At 46.0% G+C, this 19750-nt stretch overlaps 1 protein-coding gene across 3 annotated transcripts in view; it reads left to right on the forward strand.

The window, feature by feature from the left end:
- Positions 1–15395, forward strand: part of ttbk1a (tau tubulin kinase 1a) — a 36444-nt gene extending 21049 nt beyond the window's left edge. For all 3 annotated transcript variants that reach the window (XM_047577515.1, XM_047577514.1, XM_047577512.1), the window contains exons 15-16: positions 12162–13600; positions 14077–15395. In XM_047577515.1, coding sequence (XP_047433471.1) covers positions 12162–13600; positions 14077–14482 — 1845 coding nt within the window. In that variant the 3' untranslated portion in view covers positions 14483–15395. The remainder of the gene's footprint in view (positions 1–12161; positions 13601–14076) is intronic.
- Positions 15396–19750: the final 4355 nt, after the last annotated feature.

Below are 19750 nucleotides of genomic sequence, written 5' to 3' on the forward strand. Positions count from 1 at the left end.
TTTATATTAAAATCAATTAGACTCACCAGCTCCTTTTTATGAGCTCCCTGTTAACAAGTTTTCTCCTTAAACGTCTCCTGGTTGAATGTCCTAGTTTTGTCTTTTCCCTCTTGAGAAATGATTAAATCCTCCTAAAACTTTTATCTCCAACTTCTGGTCCAGTGGTGAAGTCCTGAATCTGACACTAGTCAGGTAGACAACTCTATTCAAATGAAAACTGGCAACACAGTTGAATTTATTATATATAAAGTGTATAATACTGCCGTTCACAGCAGCGCCCTCTGGTGGAGCCGTGCCCTTAATGCAAAGACACCACTGGAACACACAGAACCTCTGTGGTTCTGCATGTCAGCTGTCTGGGTCTAACTGAGTTGATATGTGGTTATATACACTATATTATATATTATGTATTATATATTAAGAGCTTCAGCCGATGCTTCATTTATTCCACGACTGCCTGTGCCACATATCAACCTATTTTAAACCTGTTTTATTTCTGGTCCAGCTGTGAGAACGATGCTGTTATTTCCTATGTATCATTGGAGCAGTTGTTGTTGTGTTGTTGTTGTTGTTTTATTTGATATATTTTTGTTCATTTCTCATATCTTTTCATATCTTTTGCTTTGAACTGTTGTCGTATTCTGGATGAATGGATGGTGAAGAGCAGCTGTAGGTCAGTTATGATGCTGCTGCTGGTGTTTTCATTCTCTCATGCTCCAATGCTGTTTTCACATGTTCTCTGATGCTTTAGAGTCACAGTGACAAGCTGTGGTCACATGGTTTACACACATGGTTTACACTCCATCCACACACACACACACACACACACACACACACACACATGCACACTGGTCATGGTTTCTGTTCTGGGAGCTTGTCCACGTCCACGTCCATGTGGAGGTGGAGGTGTTTGTGGGTCTTTGCGTGGCCTCTGAGGGTGTACTGTTTACTGTATTCATGGCCGTGTTCTCTGAGCTGACATCAGCTTCCTGTCTGCTGATGAACGGGTGTAAAGGATGAAGACGTGAAGCTGGATGTGAATGAATGTGTCTGAGCTGCAGCCGTTTGGTTTCGAAACAAAACTGTCAAAATTCATTCAGCCTCAAACACACGGGTTCTTTTTGTGACTCTTATGAACTTGGAGAAGCAGCCCAGCTCTCATCAGTAGATTAACAGTGACTCTGTGGTAGAGAGGCGGAGATACTCTGCTCTGTGGGACGGTTTACGGAGGTTTTATTCCAGAACCAAATGTTCATAGAGTTTAGAGTCTGATGTTGGACCAGGTTAGATGTCAGGTGGTCTCATCTAAGTACCTGACATCTGTGGCTGTTTTCTGGCTGCTCAGGTTTTCAGAAAAAAGCTTGGGTTTGATTGAAGATCTAAAACATGGTGTTGTAGCTAATAAACAGAAATAAGAGGAAAGGAAGGTTTATCATGTGGGAATGTAAACGGTTACGAGTACTGAGGTGATGAACTAAGCCATGCAAACCAGCTTTAAGGATATAAAACCATGACTACATCTGATGTCACAAAGGAAATACATGAACATCATCAGGGTTTATAATCATAGCCTCTGGTTTGTAGAAATTCAAGATTTCTTCACTGTCAATACGTTCACGGTGTACAGATTAAAAATATAAAGAACCAGATGAAACCAGAGAAACACAGATGCTCTGGGAGGTTTCTGTTCTCCCTTTAATGTCGACATGTTTAACATGGACTCACTGAAGACTCAGTCCCTTCCTGATGAGACTGATTCGTTAGTAGAGACCATCAACTAACCGTTCTCCTCCTCCTGGGCCCTTTAACAAATCTCTTCAGTTAATTAACCTCTGAGGGAGAATTCAAATTCTGACATAATCCAACCAAATGAACAGTGATCATTTAGTAGAGACGGATTCGTCGTTAAACAAGAAAACACAACTTCAGTTAAACACATGAATAAAGAAATCAAACTCCATTAACCATCAACGGTTTATTTCCTCTTCTCTCACTTCATTTTATTTTAGTTTGTATTTGAGAACGTAACATGAAACTAAAACATGATGAAGGGAAAGTCCTGATACTGTCTGATCATCCTCCCGATACAGAACGAGTCTTTGAACAGATCTGTTCAGCTGATATGTGATGAACCTGGTCTGAGCAAACCAACCAGAGACGGAGGAAACATCCTCGTCCTCGTCCTCCAGGAGGAAGATGTTTCAGAAATAAATCCTTCAGAGTCCACATGAATCTTCTGACCCTGAACAAACCCTCCTCCTCAGTCTGTAGCTTTGAACCAGAAACAACCTAAAACAAGAAAACAAAAACCAGAGATGAGTCAATGAAACGGCCGCTCCACCAGAGTCTGACTCCTCCCTTCATTTCTTTCCATCTTCACTCTCTTATTTTATCCTCGTCTCTGTCCAACACCCCTGAACCAGAGCTAGACCTTGACCCTCAACACCTTGACCCCAGAGACCCAGACCCAGACCCTGACCCAGAGCCAGACCTCAGAGACCCTGACCCAGACCCTGACCCAGACCCTCAAGACCCTGACCCAGAGCCAGACCTCAGAGACCCTGACCCTGACCCAGACCCTCAAGACCCTGACCCCGAGACCCAGACCCAGACCCTGACCCTGACCCTCAAGACCCTGGCCCCCAGACCCAGACCCAGACCTCAGAGACCCTGACCCCCCAGACCCAGACCCAGACCCTGACCCCAGGGGCCCTGACCCTCAAGACCCAGACCACAGAGACCCAGACCCAGACCCCAGACCCCCAGACCCTGACCCTTAAGACCCTGACCCTCAAGACCCAGACCCCAGAGATCCAGACTCAGACACACAGACCCAGACCCAGACCCTAACCCTCGAGACCCTGACCCTCGAGACCCTGACCCCAGAGACCCTGACCCCCAGACCCCGACCCTCGAGACCCTGACCCCCAGACCCCGACCCCGGACCCTGACCCCCAGACCCTGACCCTCGACACCCTGACCACTGAACCTGTCTGCGTTCCATTTGGACTCTGAAGTCAGGATTTTCAACTGGAACGTCCCAGAAGTCAGGTTTTCCAAGATGGCCGCCCCGTGTGTAAACAGTGATAGAAGCCCCTGTAATATTCCCTTCATCTTTTGATTAGTTGTTGTTGCATTAAGTTATTTTTCCTCATACATACGTTGATGCCATCCTAGCGTAATTCAAACTACAAGCTACAAGCACATGTCACGCTAACAACGGCTAAAGACAATGAGCTGGTGAAACCAGAGCAGAGACAAACACTACGGAGGTGAACTGGATTAATAGTGGCTGTGGGATGTGGGATGATGAACTTTCCTTCAGCAGGACCTCCTCATGGATGTGGTGGCTGCTTGTTTTTGTTTCTTTGAGCTGAGCTCTGTGTTTCCTCATGCACGTGTTGACTGCTAGGACGTGGTGTTGGTCCATTGCTGCTGCTCGTAGTCGTACTCTAGCTCCCTCTGCTTCCACTGTCTTTTACTTTCACGCCGCCCTAGACTCAGAGCCAGCTCCTCTGCCGCCAGCCGTCCAGGACTGCCATTCTCTTTTTACTCCTCTCCAGCCCCCCCACCACCCACCCACCCCTCCACATAACTACTGATGCCTTTGCCCCCAACCTATCGCTTTAAAAGTACACAGTATGTCGAGTTTGACTCACCTGAGGAGACAGAGAAAAGAGCGAGGGTGCCATTGGGACAAGACAAGAAGAAATAAAGTGATGTTTCGGGGTAAGCACAGTTTAGGAATAGTCCTTTACCTTTGTTCTCTCATTCCTCCTCTTTCTTTTCCTTCTGTTCAGACGTATCTCCCCCTGTACCCACCCTCCGTCGTGTGTCTGTGTTTTGTGTGCTTGATGACTCCATCTCTCTTTTGTGTTCCCTCTTTTCTTTTTGCATCTCCACTGGTCATTTATGTTCCTCCAGAAGTCAGACTAGGACCAGGCTGTCCAGGCCCAGACTGTCCTAGACTAGTCTCACATCCAGTCTGTGCTCGTGCTGCTGACTTTGTGTCCTCTTAGAGCTAAAGGGATGCACACCATGCTAACTTCCTGTAGCTTCCTTGTAGCATGTGGTAGCTGTAGCTTTAGAGAGCCTCTCCTCTGAGCTGTGACCTTCCAGCTGAAGGCTCTAGATCTCATGTCCTGTCTAACGTCTGTAGAGGGAGGAGGGCACGAGGCCAGGGAGTCTAATCTGTGTTGATGTAGCTGTAGGACCAGCTTTTATTCTTACAAGCCGTCTGTTTCCACGTGTTAACTCCGCCCCCCTCTCTGATTGGTCTGTTTGCAGGAAGAGGACCGGCATCACGGCCGCCCCAACCAGCTGAGGAGGCTGGCCTCGTACGTCTTCTCCTCCTCCACCCTGGAGACCGAGCAGTATCCTCACGGAGGAGGCAGCTTCATCCAGAGGAGCCGCTCGGCCGAGAGTAGCCCCGCCCACGCCCACACCCACGCCTCCGCCTCCGCCCGCCGCCGCCATGCCGGCCCCATGCCCACGCCCGGCAGCCCTCGCAGTAGACACTCAGTCCTCAACGCATCCAGGACGCAGCTGCAGCAGATGTTCGCCAAGCTCATGAACAAGAACAGCAGCTGAGACCACACACAGACACACAACATGTACACAACATTAGACACACAGTGTATACACTCCACTCACAGAGATGCACAATATGTACATAAAATACACACACAACATAAACACACAATACATACACGATACACAGTGCAGGACACATAATATATACAACATACTATACACACACCACTCACAGCCCAGCACAGTACACACATGTATATACACACAATACACACACACACACCTACTATATAGACTCACACATGCAGCGTTGGCCACAACAGTCAGAGGTCACATGAGCTGAGTGTTGTTATTATTATTATTGTTGTTATTATTTATTTATTTGTTTGTTTTTTGTGACACCGAAAAACTCTACGTTGACCTCATGTGACTGTAGGAGCCAACTCTGCATATGTGAAGCAGACATGGAGCAAACATCCCACACAACAACCACAACTACACAACAAAAACAACAACAACACAAAGCCATATCTCTGACCCACAGGAGAAACACTGAGCTGCAGACACAGAGATTCACACACAGTCACAGTCACAGTCACAGTAGCTCTAAGGCCTGGATCCAAGCAGAGAGGAAGAGGAGGAGGAAGAGGAAGAGGAGCAAGAGGAGGAGGAGGAAGAGGAGGAGGAAGAGGAGGAAGAGGAAGAAGAGGAAGAAGAAGAAGGAGCTGGATACAGGGAATAAGTTCCATGCAATAAAGTGAGAAGCTGATGTTGGACACAAAGGTGTAGACTGCTGGAAGAAAGAGTCTGGACCTCAGGCTTCCTCCTGCTGCTGCTGTGAGGAAGAGGAGCTTGACATGGGGGGGGCGGTATGGGTGCGGAGGGGGGGAGGTTAACAGACTGTTAAGCTTTATGCTGTTTGTGTTTTTATTTGTTTCTTCTGCTTCTCCTGCTTCCATGAAGGAGTGGTCGTTGAGGAATGCAGGTCGTCCCCGCGATCACGTTTTTGCACCAAAACCTTTGGATCACCACGTCCTCCGAGCAATACCCCCCCCCCCAATCACCCAGCCCCTCTCAACCCCCCAACACTACATCTGCACAGAGCCACTGGTTCGTTTCATGTTTAATGTCTGAAGAGAACATGCTGGTATTTCATCATGACAATAAATACAATAAAAAATTACATACATTTATATTAAAAGACATAAAAATTACAATAAATAGAATCAAACCAACAAATGAACAAAATCCAACAGACGCCTCTGAACGTTGGTTCAGTTCAGTCCTGATTTATTTCCATCAGAATTTAACGTCAAATGTTCATGAAGCTGGTCCCAGTGAAACATCTCACAGTGTTCGTGGCTCAGTGATGATGTTGAGTCTTCAGACTGGGAGACCGGGTCTCAGGAACCACTTCACAAACACAATTCATTTCAGGCTCAATACGTTTGGTTTGAATCTGCATCGATGAAATAACAGGAGGAAGCTGAGGCCCCAGGGTTCTGGTCCAGGGTTCTGTTCCTGGGTTCTGGTCCTGGGTTCTGGTCAAGGGTTCTGTTCCTGGGTTCTGGTCCCAGGTTCTGGTCCCGGGTTCTGTTCCCGGGTTCTGTTCCTGGGTTCTGGTTCCTGGGTTCTGTTCCTGGGTTCTGGTCCCGGGTTCTGGTCCTGGGTTCTCGTCCCAGGTTCTGGTCCTGGGTCTTTCCGTTAGTTGACTTGTGTGCAGCCTGATCTGGGTCCGAGTCCAGAAAGCTGAGCATGTAGAGGACATTGGTCGCAGTCCGTCCGTGGCTCTGACGAGTGAAACATCTCGTGTGGTTTGACTTGACGTTTGAATGTGAAGCTTTCCCTCCAGCGCCATCATCAGGTCAAACATGGAACTGGTCCAGGACCAATGATGACGTTCTCTCATAATTACAGAATCCACGGTGAGACGCATCTGTCCAAGTTAAATCCAGGTCTTCCAGAAGACGCAGTGATCCTGGTTCAGACCATTTATTTGACTGTGAGGTCTCAGGTGGTTTCGGCTGTTGTCCTGGTCCTGGTCCTGGTCTGGTGTGCTGGGTCTGGTGGACTTGTCTCTGTGTGACTGAGTGTCTCAGTCCATCTGTGGTCTGTGGTGAAGACGTCTTGTGTTTGGATCACTGTCTTATTTCCATCGTGCTTCCTTTTCTAATCCCTGTCCTCTGACTGATGGACGTCACTGCTGCACTTTATCACTGGGGGGTGGGTAGAGGGGGGACCGGGGCTGGGTGGGGGGGTAGGGGTGCAGAACACCACGGATGCAATAAGTTACAGCAAAAAAAAATACAATGAAAGACAGAGAGAGATCTCCTTAGAATGGACGAATGGACTGTCTGTTGGTTCCATGTTTTGTCATTTATTTAAGCAACATATAAAGAAGTACAGGTCCAACATACAGGTGTCGTTCCTGTTCTTGGTGTAGACCTTTAGACCAAACACGTTAGAACATCCAGACTAATCTAACACACCAACATTCACTCAGGAAGTCCACAACTTTTACCCAGAATGGAGCCACTAACGTCCACTCACATAAACAGTTCCCAGTTCAAGGGGAGAGGGAGGTGGGGTGGTAGTGGGGTGGTGGTTTCCACTAACGTATGTTAAGGTTAAGTTGTGCAGTAGCTTGTTAACTCTTTCAGTGTGAGATCATGAGAATAAAAACAACTCAACTCCAGTCAGCTGCTTACATCTAAGATTCACATATTCACATTTGTTTTGTCATGAGTCAAACGTCGTCCCTCAAAAACCCACAGACCCTAAAGCTGAAATGGTTTATTGCCACCAAAAACAACAAAACTAAAACAAATGTTGAACAGTTGAGTTAAAATTGGAGTTTTCTTCCAACAGCTGGACATTTTTACCTGTTTGATAAACCCCGCCCCTCAGGCCCCTGGGCTCGTTATGACCCCTCGTTATGTTTCGATGGGTAACTGGAGCCTAGTGGTAGTGACGGACGGTTTGAAGCCACAGTCAACATAATTAGAGGTTGGGGTGGATGGATGGCTCATTTAAACTCATTTAAACTTAGGACTGTTGTAGTGGATTTATTGCTCTTTCACAAAGTGAAGTTTTCTACTTGATCAATCAATCAGTCAAACTTTATTTAAAATAAAATACAGTACTTGAGCAAGTACTCACATTTTTCCCTGAAGATTGTGGTGGATGTTTTTGTCGAAACGTAATTAAAGAGGGGCAAGGGACTAGGGGCCTGAGGTGAGAGACGAGGGACTAGGGACTAGGGACTAGGGACTAAAGACTAGGGGCCTGAGGTGAGAGACGAGGAACTATGAGCTAGTGGCTAGCGACAAGGGACTATGGGCTAGGGGCTAAGGTCTAGGAACTAGAGGCTAGGGTCTATGGACTATGGGCTATGGGCTAGGGGCTAAGGTCTAGGGACTAGGGACTATGGGCTAGGATTAGGGACTAGGGCTAGGGGCCAGTGGCTAGGGTCTAGGGACTAGTGACTAGGGACTATGGGCTAGGGACTATGGGCTAGGGGCTAAGGACTATGGACTATGGGCTAGGGCCTATGGACTATGGGCTAGGGGCTAAGGTCTAGGGACTAGGGACTATGGGCTAGGGTCTAGAGACGAGGGACTAGGGACTAGGGGCCTGGGGCAAGAGACGAGGGACTATGAGCTAGTGGCTAGCGACAAGGGACTATGGGCTAAGGTCTAGGGACTAGGGACTAGGGGCTAGGGGCTAAGGTTTAGGGACTAGGGGCCTGGGGTGAGAGACGAGGGACTATCAGCTAGTGGCTAGCAACAAGAGACTATGGGCTAGGGGCTAAGGTCTAGGGACTAGGGGCTAGGGCCTATGGACTATGGCCTAGGGGCTAAGGTCTAGGGACTAGGGACTATGGGCTAGGATTAGGGACTAGTGGCTAGGGGCTGGGGGCCAGTGGCTAGGGTCTAGGGACTAGGGATTAGGGACTAGGGACTATGGGCTAGGGACTAGGGACTAATGGCTAGGGACGAGGGACTATGAGCTAGGGGATAGCGACAAGGGACTATGGGCTAGGGGCTAAGGACTAGGGACTAGGGGCTAGGGCCTATGGACGATGGGCTAGGGAATATTGGCCAGGGACGAGGGACTAGGGACTATGGGCTAGGGACGAGGGACTAGGGACTAGGGACTAGGGACTATGGGCTAGTGACTAGGGACTTTGGGCTAGGGACGAGGGACTCGGGACTATGGGCTAGGGACTAGGGACTATGGGCTAGTGGCTAGTGGCTAGGGACTAGGGACTTTGGGCTAGGGACGAGGGACTAGGGACTATGGTCTAGGGACTAGGGACTATGGGCTAGTGGCTAGGGACTAGGGACTATGGTTTCAGGGTTGGGTTGATTTTATTATGTCCCACTGATGCTTGTTTCAGTTCCGTAGTGAATTTATCTGCACATACACTGGAATAAGGGTTTAGTTCTGAGTTTGTGAGTCGTTTTTCAGACAATGATTCAGATTTTTCACTTTCTCATCATTGGATCGTCGGTGGAAAAAAACAAAAACATTTGTGAAGTAGAAGTTGGCGGACCACCTTATTGACTGAATGTTGAGTAGTGGAAGTCCGATGGCACTGATGCAGGGAAGAGTAGGGACGGCCATGTTGTTCAACGAAAGCCAAACTGTTGCTTTGTCAGTGTTTTAAAGGGCTACATGAACAAAATATGCACGGCTTGCTGTTTGATTAAACTCGTGTTGGAGGCCTTTTCTCTCGGCTGAGGCTCGTTACAGCTCCAGTCTAACGAGGAAATGACCCGAGGTTGGTTTTCATGCTGCTTCATGCTGAGTTCAGGACACCCTGCTTTTTTTATATTTAACACAGCGTTACATTATGACCACTTAGAGAATGTAAGAAGAGGACAAGCTGCTAAGTCTGTACTTTATTTATTTTGCACGCTGGTGTAATTATTTCACCACGGTACAAGGTCCATGTTGATGTCTGCTCCTGTGTCTCCATGACGGCCGAGCCACATTCACTCAGAAACAGAAAGCAGCTTCCAGTGAGTGTAGAGATCTAAGGGGAGATCCACTGCGTCGCGTTGAACCAAAAGACTGTTTAACCGACTGTCGCCACTCTTGCATGAGATCTGCTGTTTGAATGACACGCACCTCTGACTGTAAAATAACACAGCATCGTACTGTAATCACCAAGAGGTCTGTGGTTTCTGTAAATACTTCACACCACTACCAGAGGAGATACTCACGGATCAGCGCTGTCCAGCCTTTAGCTGACTTTACCGTGATAAGAGGTGGAGGAGGAAGAAGCCTTTTTTACCGTTATCTGTGACTCCTGTTTTTCTACAGCGTTGATGTGAACGTTCTCTGAGCCGACGTCTTATTTCACTGTTCAGACGTGATCCTCATCAGTCCTGATGGCATTTGATTTGATTCAGAAGCTTTGTTGCAGAAGTGCATATCCACCCTGTTACTCAGAGAGATGCCTCTAAACACTCAGCAGACGAAAGGACACAAGGCTGTCTCACAAAGGGCCGTAAAAACTGCATTTTTTACTGCATTAGTTACATCATTTATGAACTGTGGTTGGTATCAATTATGGCCGACAATAATTAAGAAGTCAATAGACCAGAATTGGAGTATGGATGTAACTGCTTGTAATACGTTTAATGGTACGATTTAAATTCACGTTATTCTGTCAGTCACCTTTACTCCAGACAAACACGAGTCCTCTCAGGCTTTTAAGCTGCAGTTATAATTCACACATTGGCAGGAGGCTGAAATACAAAAACCTGATCTAGATGCTGAGAAGCCTTTTGGATTTAAAAACACCTCAAAGTCAAACTGCTGCTGGTCATGTCAAATATACAGTTTATTTTTATTATTTCCATCACTGTAAGCAAGAAAATACTAAAACCACCTGTTGCTGTTGAAGTTCCAGATGCATAGACGTGCAGTATTTAGTATTTGTGGTGTTATTGGAGGTGAAGGCTACGTTTCCACGTCCCTGAGAAAAGCGTGAGAACGTTTTTATTAGCTGCAAAAGATTCATCATCACCTCATGAGATTATAGCAAATCTGAATCACCAACATTTGTACCTCATGCATCACACAGTAGGACTCTAGAAATGTAGAAATATGTATAAAAAAAGTGTAATGTACTCCAGGAAAACGCTCTGTGGCATATCTGATATCTGGTGGATCTTTAACGGAACCACAGGGTGATATTGTACAGGTAGAGAAAACTAAACCGAGTTGAGTCTTTTGTGTCCGTATGTCACCATGTCACCACGCTGTGATCAGATCTCTCACCTTAAATAGTCCACGCACACGTGTCCAGAAATACTTCAGTCAGAGATGAGTTGATTTAAATCTTCCATATGTGAAGTTTAACTTGGTTTAGGACAAAGACTGGACGCAGGGGAACCCTCTAGCTCTGCTCCCACCCTGGTCTGCAGTCCACACCGTTATATATATATTTATTATATTAGTGGGGGGAGGGGTTGAACTGAAGGTTTAAACCTACGACCGTACGATGAGCTCAAGTGGCTGTTGGTCGTCAAAAGGCTCAGATGCTAACTGCTGCTAATGTCTCGTTTTTACATTTCTCTTTCTACACCTGTAAATAAATGTCCTACAACATGTAAATCAGCTTATCTGTAAATCTGTAAATTTGGTCTTCAAACAACACAAAGGGATTTGTTTTTCTCTTTGGATGCAGGGAGGTCTAGCAGCTGCTTCCAGTCTTTGTGCTAACTCTGACTCAGACACCACTAAAAGAAAAGAAAAGAAAAGAAAAGAAAAGAAAAGAAAAGAAAAGAAAAGAAAAGAAAAGAAAAGAAAAGAAAAGAAAGAATCTCTTCCTTCAAGATTTTTGCAATAAAGTTTCTGTAGTGAAGGTGAAGAGGAGCTCACAGTGTTTGTTCAGTGTGATGATCCGTGAGTGTCTTTCACATGTACCTGAACACCTGGAAGCGTTTTTTTCTATCACTATATGATTGTACAGTACTGCTTGTATGATTTACAGGTGAAGCATGTATTTTAAACTTTTTGTAAATGATAACCGTGTACATATATACAGAACTGTAGAAAGTCATTAGGTTTGCAGTTATTATCTTATAGCATGGAACTTAGCGGGGTTTAGTATGTATGTACAGGCTGTATGTCAAATCTTTATGAAGGGAAACACTTGAAAATCACCTGATATCAGACTGCGTGCTAAGGATAAACTCTGCAATGCATTTTTTGTGCCTTTTATATCAATGTATGTAATCTAGACAATCTTGAAAGCTTGTGTACAACCAAAATGACATTAAAATGGTTTTGGGGGCAAGATGTGTCTCTGCAGTCTGTTCTAGTGTGAATGGGACCAAAGACATCTGGTGAGTCTTGGTGTAAAGTCTGTAGAAGAGTCATCTGAACTGCTTTTCAGCTGCTCACAGTTACTTGACTCCACCTCCTAGACTGATGCTAGCAGTTCAAAGCTCGACTTATTTTTAGTTTGCCAAGTTATTGTTTCCCATCACTTCTATGGTTTGACTGCTTGTAGCTTGTAGTGTTCATGCACAGTTCAAGCCTCAGTAAACTCCTTTGCTTCACAATTGTTTTGATGCAGTCGTAATTGGAGCTGTTGTTTGGTTGTCTTCCAGGTTTTGTCGCCCACGGAGCAGAGCGCCCCCTCTCCTCCCTCGCCAGACTACCGGACCAAGGCCCAGAGTGATGAGAAGGAGCATTTCCACATCCTCCCTCAGCTTCAGGCCAAGAGGGCCGCCTTCCTCACCGTCATGCTCACCGGTACCTTGCCTCAGCGCCGGAGCTTTGCCACGCCAGACCAAGAGGTCCCAGAACCCCCGGGACCAAAGGACGACGACGTCACAAAGAGTGAGTCCAACAGCGAGGCCAGTCAGAAGAGCACCGAGCGTAGCCAGGACGCGGCGCCTTCAACGCTCATGGCCGAGGACCAGAGGGGCCAGAGGGACCACGCTTCAGCTGCAGACGCAGACCCTGATCTGGAGGACGCGTCCAAAACCCTCGTCCTCTTCTCTCCCGGAGACACTCGCAAATCTCCCTCCGGGGGCGACCACGGTATAGAGGGCGAGCTGGCCACGCCCTTCGCTCTCATTTCTCGTAACGACCGCCTCCTGGTCGGGGATGCCGCCCAGCCCGAGTCCTCAGAGACCGGTCGTTTGTCCCCGGCACTCAGGTCAGACCTGAGGCCTTCCACCCCCATCGCACCCGCATCACCCCCCTTCACCAAAGTGGAGCGCACATTCATCCATATCGCAGAGACATCTCACCTCAATGTCATGTCTTCCAACGGTCACTCTGCCAGAGACAGTGACCGGGAAGTGTTTGCCATCATGAAGGAACCAGCTGCAGAGGTCGTCCCCCATGAGCAGGAGGCAGCTCTAGACCAGTCCAGAGAGGAGCCCATACCAGACCCAGCACCGGCCGACAAACACCCCATAGCTGAGAAAGTTCCATCACCCGTCCTGGTCCAGTCTTTGGAGATTGTCCCAGAGGCCACATCACCAGGGCAGAGGCATTCAGACCTGGACCCTAATAAACCACCGACATCCAGTGCAGGATCCTCCTTTCTCCAAACAGCTGGGCCAGAACCACCAGCCGCTGTCAAGCCCCGGATCAGAAGCCGAATCCCTATACTGATCTCAGAAGAGGACTCAGGCTCAGAGCAGTCGTCCTCCCTCTCAGCTCGGGCTCGACTTCAGCAGCGTTCCAGACAACTGGACCTGGCCCGCCTGTTGGTCCAGAGGCAGCAGGGTCGCTGGATGAGGAGAAGGATGGTGTCCGGGACGTCCTCCTCGTTGTCTTCAGGGGACGACGAGCGGCGGAGGCCTTCCGAAACCCTGTCCACCACCGGTTCAGAGGAGGACACGCATACCTCAGACGAGTCCAGGAGGAGCCCCCGGCTCAAACCGACCGAAGAGCTCGGCTCCAAGGAGTCCCGAAGCAAGATCCCCAGGCCCGTCACCCCGGTTAAGAGACCTTCAGGGGGACTGGCTGCTCCGTCTCCGCTGTCCTTGCCAGACACTAGCGCAACCAAAGGAGCATCGTCCTTCATTAATGGGTATGGTTTAGTTTCTCTAGAATGTGGGAGTTCTGTTTAAAAGTCATCTGGACTTGTAGAGTTTAGAGGAGACGTTTCATCTGAGCATCTTCTTCATTTCTAAGAGACTGAAGGAAGATTAAAGAGGTTTAAATAGAAAGTCTGAGGGTAAAACCACCAGGAACTGACTGGACTAGATTCTGTTAGTGACTACAGTCATTAACAGAATCTAGGGGGGGTGTTTGTCCCTTTCCTCTGTACCTATGAATGGTCTAGGCCCATTGTCAGTCCTAGGCTCCAGTCTCCAGGTGTGAATGGTTCCTGGTGGTTTTACCCTCAGAGTCTAAACTTCCTCCAGTCTCTTAGAACTGAAGGAGCTGCTCAGATGAAATGTCTTCTCTAAACTCTACAAGTCCAGAGGACTTTTTTATTCTCTCTTCTAGTTCTCACGGTGTTCAACATGAATTCTGTTTAATTCAAGATCCCTCTCTCCTCAGGACTCAGAAAAGTGGGGCTCTCGGTGCCCAACGGAAATCCAAGCCTGTCTCAGCCAGGCCCTCCTCTTCATGTCCCCGTCCCCCCACCGTCCCCGTCCCATCTGGTAGCCCTCGGATGCCCCTTCGTGTCCTGTTTGGAGCCCGGCGCAGCCTCAGCTCCACACACTGCAGAACTGACAGCCCCTCCCCTCAGAGAGCATGCCCGTCCAGGCAGCCCCTCTCGGTTCGAGCCCCAACCGTCCCCATGCTACCCCCCAGGACTACAGCGACCATGCGGCGCAGCGCCTCACAGGAAGCCACCGCTCAGTCCTCCTCCACCTCCACCACCACCAGGACCAGGCCCAAACCAGCTGGTGCAGCTAAGGCCAAACCCAACGCCAGGGAGAAGGTGGTGCCGGCTAGATAATACAAAGAGACTCCACTCTGAGACGCCTCAAAGGATTCACCTGATTTCATCTTAGACTGGGACTCCTCTCATTCATTTCATCTTACTTTCTCAAAGGACACATAACTGAAGCGTTCCCATGGGCTTCCAGTGATCTGTCTGCCACGGTGCTAAGGGTTTGTCTGCTGCTCCTTGGTCCATCCCTGGTTTAACTGGTTTCTGGAGCTCAGAATCACAGAGTCCCACATCAGATACTGTCACATAACACAGGACTCCAGCTCTCCACAACTATACTACTCTTCTATCAACAACAGCTGCTTGGTTCACATTGCATGGTAAAGTATATCACTAATGCGTTGAATCTATAGAGGGGAAAACCACATGGACTGAACTCCTAACCTTTAAATGATTTGATGAAGTTCTCCTCTTCCTATTGGTTGGAACAAAAGATTAAAGTGAACTGGTTTGAAGGCCCAAGCTATGTTACCGTGATAGGAGGTCCCTAACTATACCCTGTACTCATTATGGCCTTGGATAAAGACAAGAGTCGGATGTGAACATAAAATAATGGCTCGGCTGCTCGCCTGTTCCTCATGGTGTGACGATGGGCATGCTTTAATCATTCTATTTTCTGGGTGTTTTATTTTGTTTATGCTCTGAATTGTATATAATAGAATCATTTCCCATAAATACATCTTTATTTTTTATCTTGCCAAGCAAAGTGTAAAATGAAGTCTTTAACGTTCTGTTCCAATGTGTTGGCTACTGAGCCTGTTTTTTACGCATGAGAAAAACAGGGTTAACCATGAGAGAACGTTGTACCTGCTTGGATTCTGCTGACAGTGCAAACGTGTGCTGGTTTGTAGGAGCCCATGTTCTGTTTGTGCAGGGTCTCTGGCACTGAGCTGTGAAGTAAAGCCTTGGTCATGTGGAACCGTGTCTTCTCTGTTTTTACTCACAGGCTCCAGTAAAAAGACTGGAGCTAATCGGGTCTGACAGAGGCCCTGGAAGTTTAGATGCACGGTGGGTTTTCAATCAACTCTCAACCAAGATCATTAGCAGATACTTAAATCAGCTCTAGTGTATTTCATGCATAGTGGTCACTACAGTGGACAGCTGTTCAAAAGATGTTCTTTTGTATATGTGTATATGAGTGCATCATATCAACCAACACAGTGGACGCGTGTGTGTCACTTCATACACTTAACGTTGACTGGTCTGTCGGTGGAAGTTCAATTTTTTAAATTTTTTTTTTACTCAAAATCAAGATGGCTGACAGAAAGTCAGAAATGCCAAGTATGTCAGGAATTTTTTGTAATCATTCATTCATTTCAATCCTCTATATTTTCAGGAAAAGTCATTTTTCTCTCACCTTAAAAAACACACATATAGATATGAAATATAATAAAACATTAAAAATAAATAGATGTACATGGACAGTAGAGGAAATAGCGCAGGTCAGATTATTAGTTTAGTGGAACAGATACAGAATGGAGCTCAGTGACGGTAGAGAAGGAACCAGACTAGTCCTGTATGAATGAATTAAAGAATGTTTAGTTAACAAATAATGAGCAACACTGAAGGAGCTAAATGTAACACATTCCTGAAGATAAATATTAAAACTAAGTAGTGAAATGTTTTATATTCAGTAATAAGAAATACATCTGAGGACAATTTACAAATTTTAAACAACATTTTTAAGAGGTTTTGGTGTCGCTGCATTTCCTCTAATTGTCCACCAGGTGGAGACAGAACAGCGACAGAAGGAAAAAGCTGCAGCAGAGAAGAAGATCCAAGATGGCGGCCTAGCATCAGTCCTTCTAATGATTTTATTTTTATTTTTAGAAACAGGAAATGAAAATAGACCCATTTCAAGTTTTGTTTAAACATTTTCTACCTCGATAAAGAAAAATGTTTAGTCTGGGTCTGTTTTCACATGCACCTGAACTTTATTCCTGTCTTTAACCAACCAGAGTCTTAGTTGAACCTTGTATCTGTGTGTTGTTTCCTTGCTGGGCATGAATAGGAGCATTTTATGTCCACTGTTGATCCCGTTGCAGCACAGATCTGAATAGAAGTGAAACTCATCAGCCAGTCTGACCCTGCACCACTGGAACACAGAGAACATCAGGGATGAACATCACACTCAAACAGACAAAGAGTGACACAATTTTATTCAGACTTTATTAACATCATCTGTTTATCATTTCATTGATAATACACAGCATCTTCATCATTTCTGTGTCTTTCAGCTTAAGTTTGTTGTGTTTCCAGTAAAACTATTGTGGACCCTCTCATTCATTCTAACCCTAACCACTCCCCCCTCCCCCTTATTTAACTCGTGTCCATCCTCTCATGCCTGGGCCCGACTCTATCTCTGGACCTGACCCTCGTAGAGCCTGTATGACGCCACCGTTGGACAGATGGACCCTGAATTAGTGGAGTTGGAAGTAACCTGCAGGTTTTTGTTAAATTCAGGAGCTGTTTCATTGCACAAAGTCTCTTTATGAGGGACTATTGCGCCCCCTAGATGTAGTTGTGGAATTTTGAAATGGCCACCAGGGGAAAGCCTGCTGCTGGAAACCCCATGTGCATTTTTAATCCTTTATTCTTTTATTATGTCCCCTTTAATGAGGTTTTTCCTTTTAAATATCTGCAGCACACTCCACTTCCTGGTCTGTTGCATTCTGGGTACTGCAAACATCTCCTTCTTGTTGGTTCTTTTTCGTGGCTTTTTGCATTTAAGATTTCAGTGTCTCACATCGTTGTACTCGTGTCACTGTTTCCATTTGTCACTTCCATTTTTATACTTTTTATTCATAGTTTTCTCATTTTTAAATTTGAACAGGTTGAACCGTGACTGTGTGACCTGTTCCCTGCAGTGACCACTTCTCAGACAAGCATTAATTTAAGTTTCTATATAAATGTTTACAGTAAATGTTTGTTTTATCACCACTTCCTGGAGCTGTGCGGTGTATGGAGCACAGGGGTGGTTGGGCCATGAAGTGTTAGAGTGGAACTGAACTTCGCTCTGATTGGCTGGACTGGGGCTACCTAGCGGTGCTAATGAACAGTCTTAGCTGGTCAGGTGGTGATTGGATTTTTTTTTTTTTTCTCCTCATGTGCACGACACATGGCTCTGTGTTATTTAGGCCTTAAGGTCACTCAAACTGCCAAGAACAGGTGTTTTAACACTACAAAAGATCATAGAAAATGGATTAGTTGCTGTGTGGATCAAATCTGGCTCAGTTTACTCTTTTTTTAGATGAAAACGACTGATGGATTCACTGTTCATTCATTCAGGAATAATGCTGTCATTCTCAGTCCAGCATGGTTAAATGTAGATAACACTACAATGGACCTCATGCATAGAAACAACGTTTACAAACCCTCAGACCTCCACATCCCTCTCAGTGGATTTAGACGTTACAGGACCTGACACCACTGTCTCTGGTTCTGATCCACTGCAGACCAGGAGCATAGAGATGCTCTGACCCAGTCATCAAAGTCAAATTATTCCACTGGAACATTTCTCCAGAACCTGAGAACCAGTGGTCATAATGTTATGGCCGATTGAGATGATGAACCTGTACACTAATGGAGTGTAAATCTCTTTAAACGAGGCCTCTAGGAAACCACCTCAATGATGCTAACAAAGGAAAGCTATGCTATGCTGGAAGAAGCTGAAGTTTCCTTCATGTTTCAGCCTCTGAAGGAAACATGTGACTCTGATCCTTTCCGGTTTGTTTATCACATCCTAGAAAACACTTGAGATAATTAACAGTCGGTGAGATAAAAACATGGCCGTCTCTAGATGAACCACAAACTGGTTACACTAATGTCCATTAACAGCTTTTTAATTAACAGTTGTAATCATCAGCTAACTCACACTGCTAACTCTCCAGGAGCTAATCCAGGTTCAGTATCATCCTATAACTTCTACTGGTCATCACCTGGATGCTTCTTTTTGACACAGGACGTCCTCCCACAGTTTTACAGTGTATGATAGAAACTGTGTTGGTCACTGCCCCCCAGTGGTCACTGTCAGGAACTGCAGTCCACATCCCATAATACTGATGATCATTGACTGCTGTATTTTAACTCTAATGTTCATCAGGCTGATAATGAACACACATTACACTGATAGACTGATTGATCACTGCCCTCTGGTGGCCACACACAGAAATTGTAGCTAAATAACACTGTAAAAAAAGGTTTAAAAATATGGGGCACATTTAAGCTAAAAAGAATGTTAAAGGTTTAATATGGCATCATTTTAAAACTTTTATGTGTTAAAACTGTAACAACACAGTAACATTTTAAAACATCTTAAACTATTTTAAACCTTTAATACTGCCTAAAAATCTTAACACTACCTTGAAACTTTAAAACATCTTTCTCCATCTGTAATGGATGGTGTTGTCTTGTTGCCTGGTAACAATCATAAAGTCTCAGTGAAGAATTTGTGAGATTCTGTACTAAAACGTCATATGTTGAACACGCTGTAAAAACATCTGACAAATATGATACGAAGAAATAAACCATAAAAACATGGAAGATGTACTGTAGAAAATATAACCATGAAATACACTGTAAAAAATATAACCATGAAATACACTGTAAAATAAATTACAATCAGATACACTGTAAAAATAACTAACGTGATCTGATGAAGATGAAGATCTGATGGAGTCTCTGGTCTGACTGTGAGCTGTTTCTTTGCTGTCGTCTCTAAACTCACCAGTTCCTACAATTCACCAGCAGCTATAGAATCAGGAAACACTCAACTCCTCATCTGACAAATCCAACCAATAATCAAAGACACATGAAGCAGATGCTGCTCTGATCCAATAAACGTGTGGATGAAGGAGGAGGAACGTAACGAGGAGGAGACAATATCTGGTTTGTGTCTGAATCATTGATGAGGGACTGGACTTGATTTGTTGGAGCTCTGTGAAGAGTTGAAGGCTGCAGACTGCAGCTCTGTTGATGGTCTTAAATGGAGACCATGTGTATGAAGCTCTCCTCTCCACCTCCCAGTAACATGGTCCAGTCAGAGTCTGCTTCAACCTCTGGATCATCAGGACACAGCTCATCCTCCTATTTATCATGACCTCCACCTGTAGAGAGGAGGAGAAAGAAGAGAGGAGGTGAAGGAGTGTTTCCCTTCATCATCACATCCAGTAGAAAGAGCAGCAGGGACTTGAGTCCTGTTCAGAGCAGCAGTGGAGCAGCTGTGGACCTCAGCCAGCTTCCTTTCAGCTTCATGTTAACGTGTTGGAGTGAACA

Source organism: Mugil cephalus, chromosome 2 (genome assembly GCF_022458985.1).
Source record: "Mugil cephalus isolate CIBA_MC_2020 chromosome 2, CIBA_Mcephalus_1.1, whole genome shotgun sequence".
Classification (NCBI taxonomy): Eukaryota; Metazoa; Chordata; class Actinopteri; order Mugiliformes; family Mugilidae; genus Mugil; species Mugil cephalus.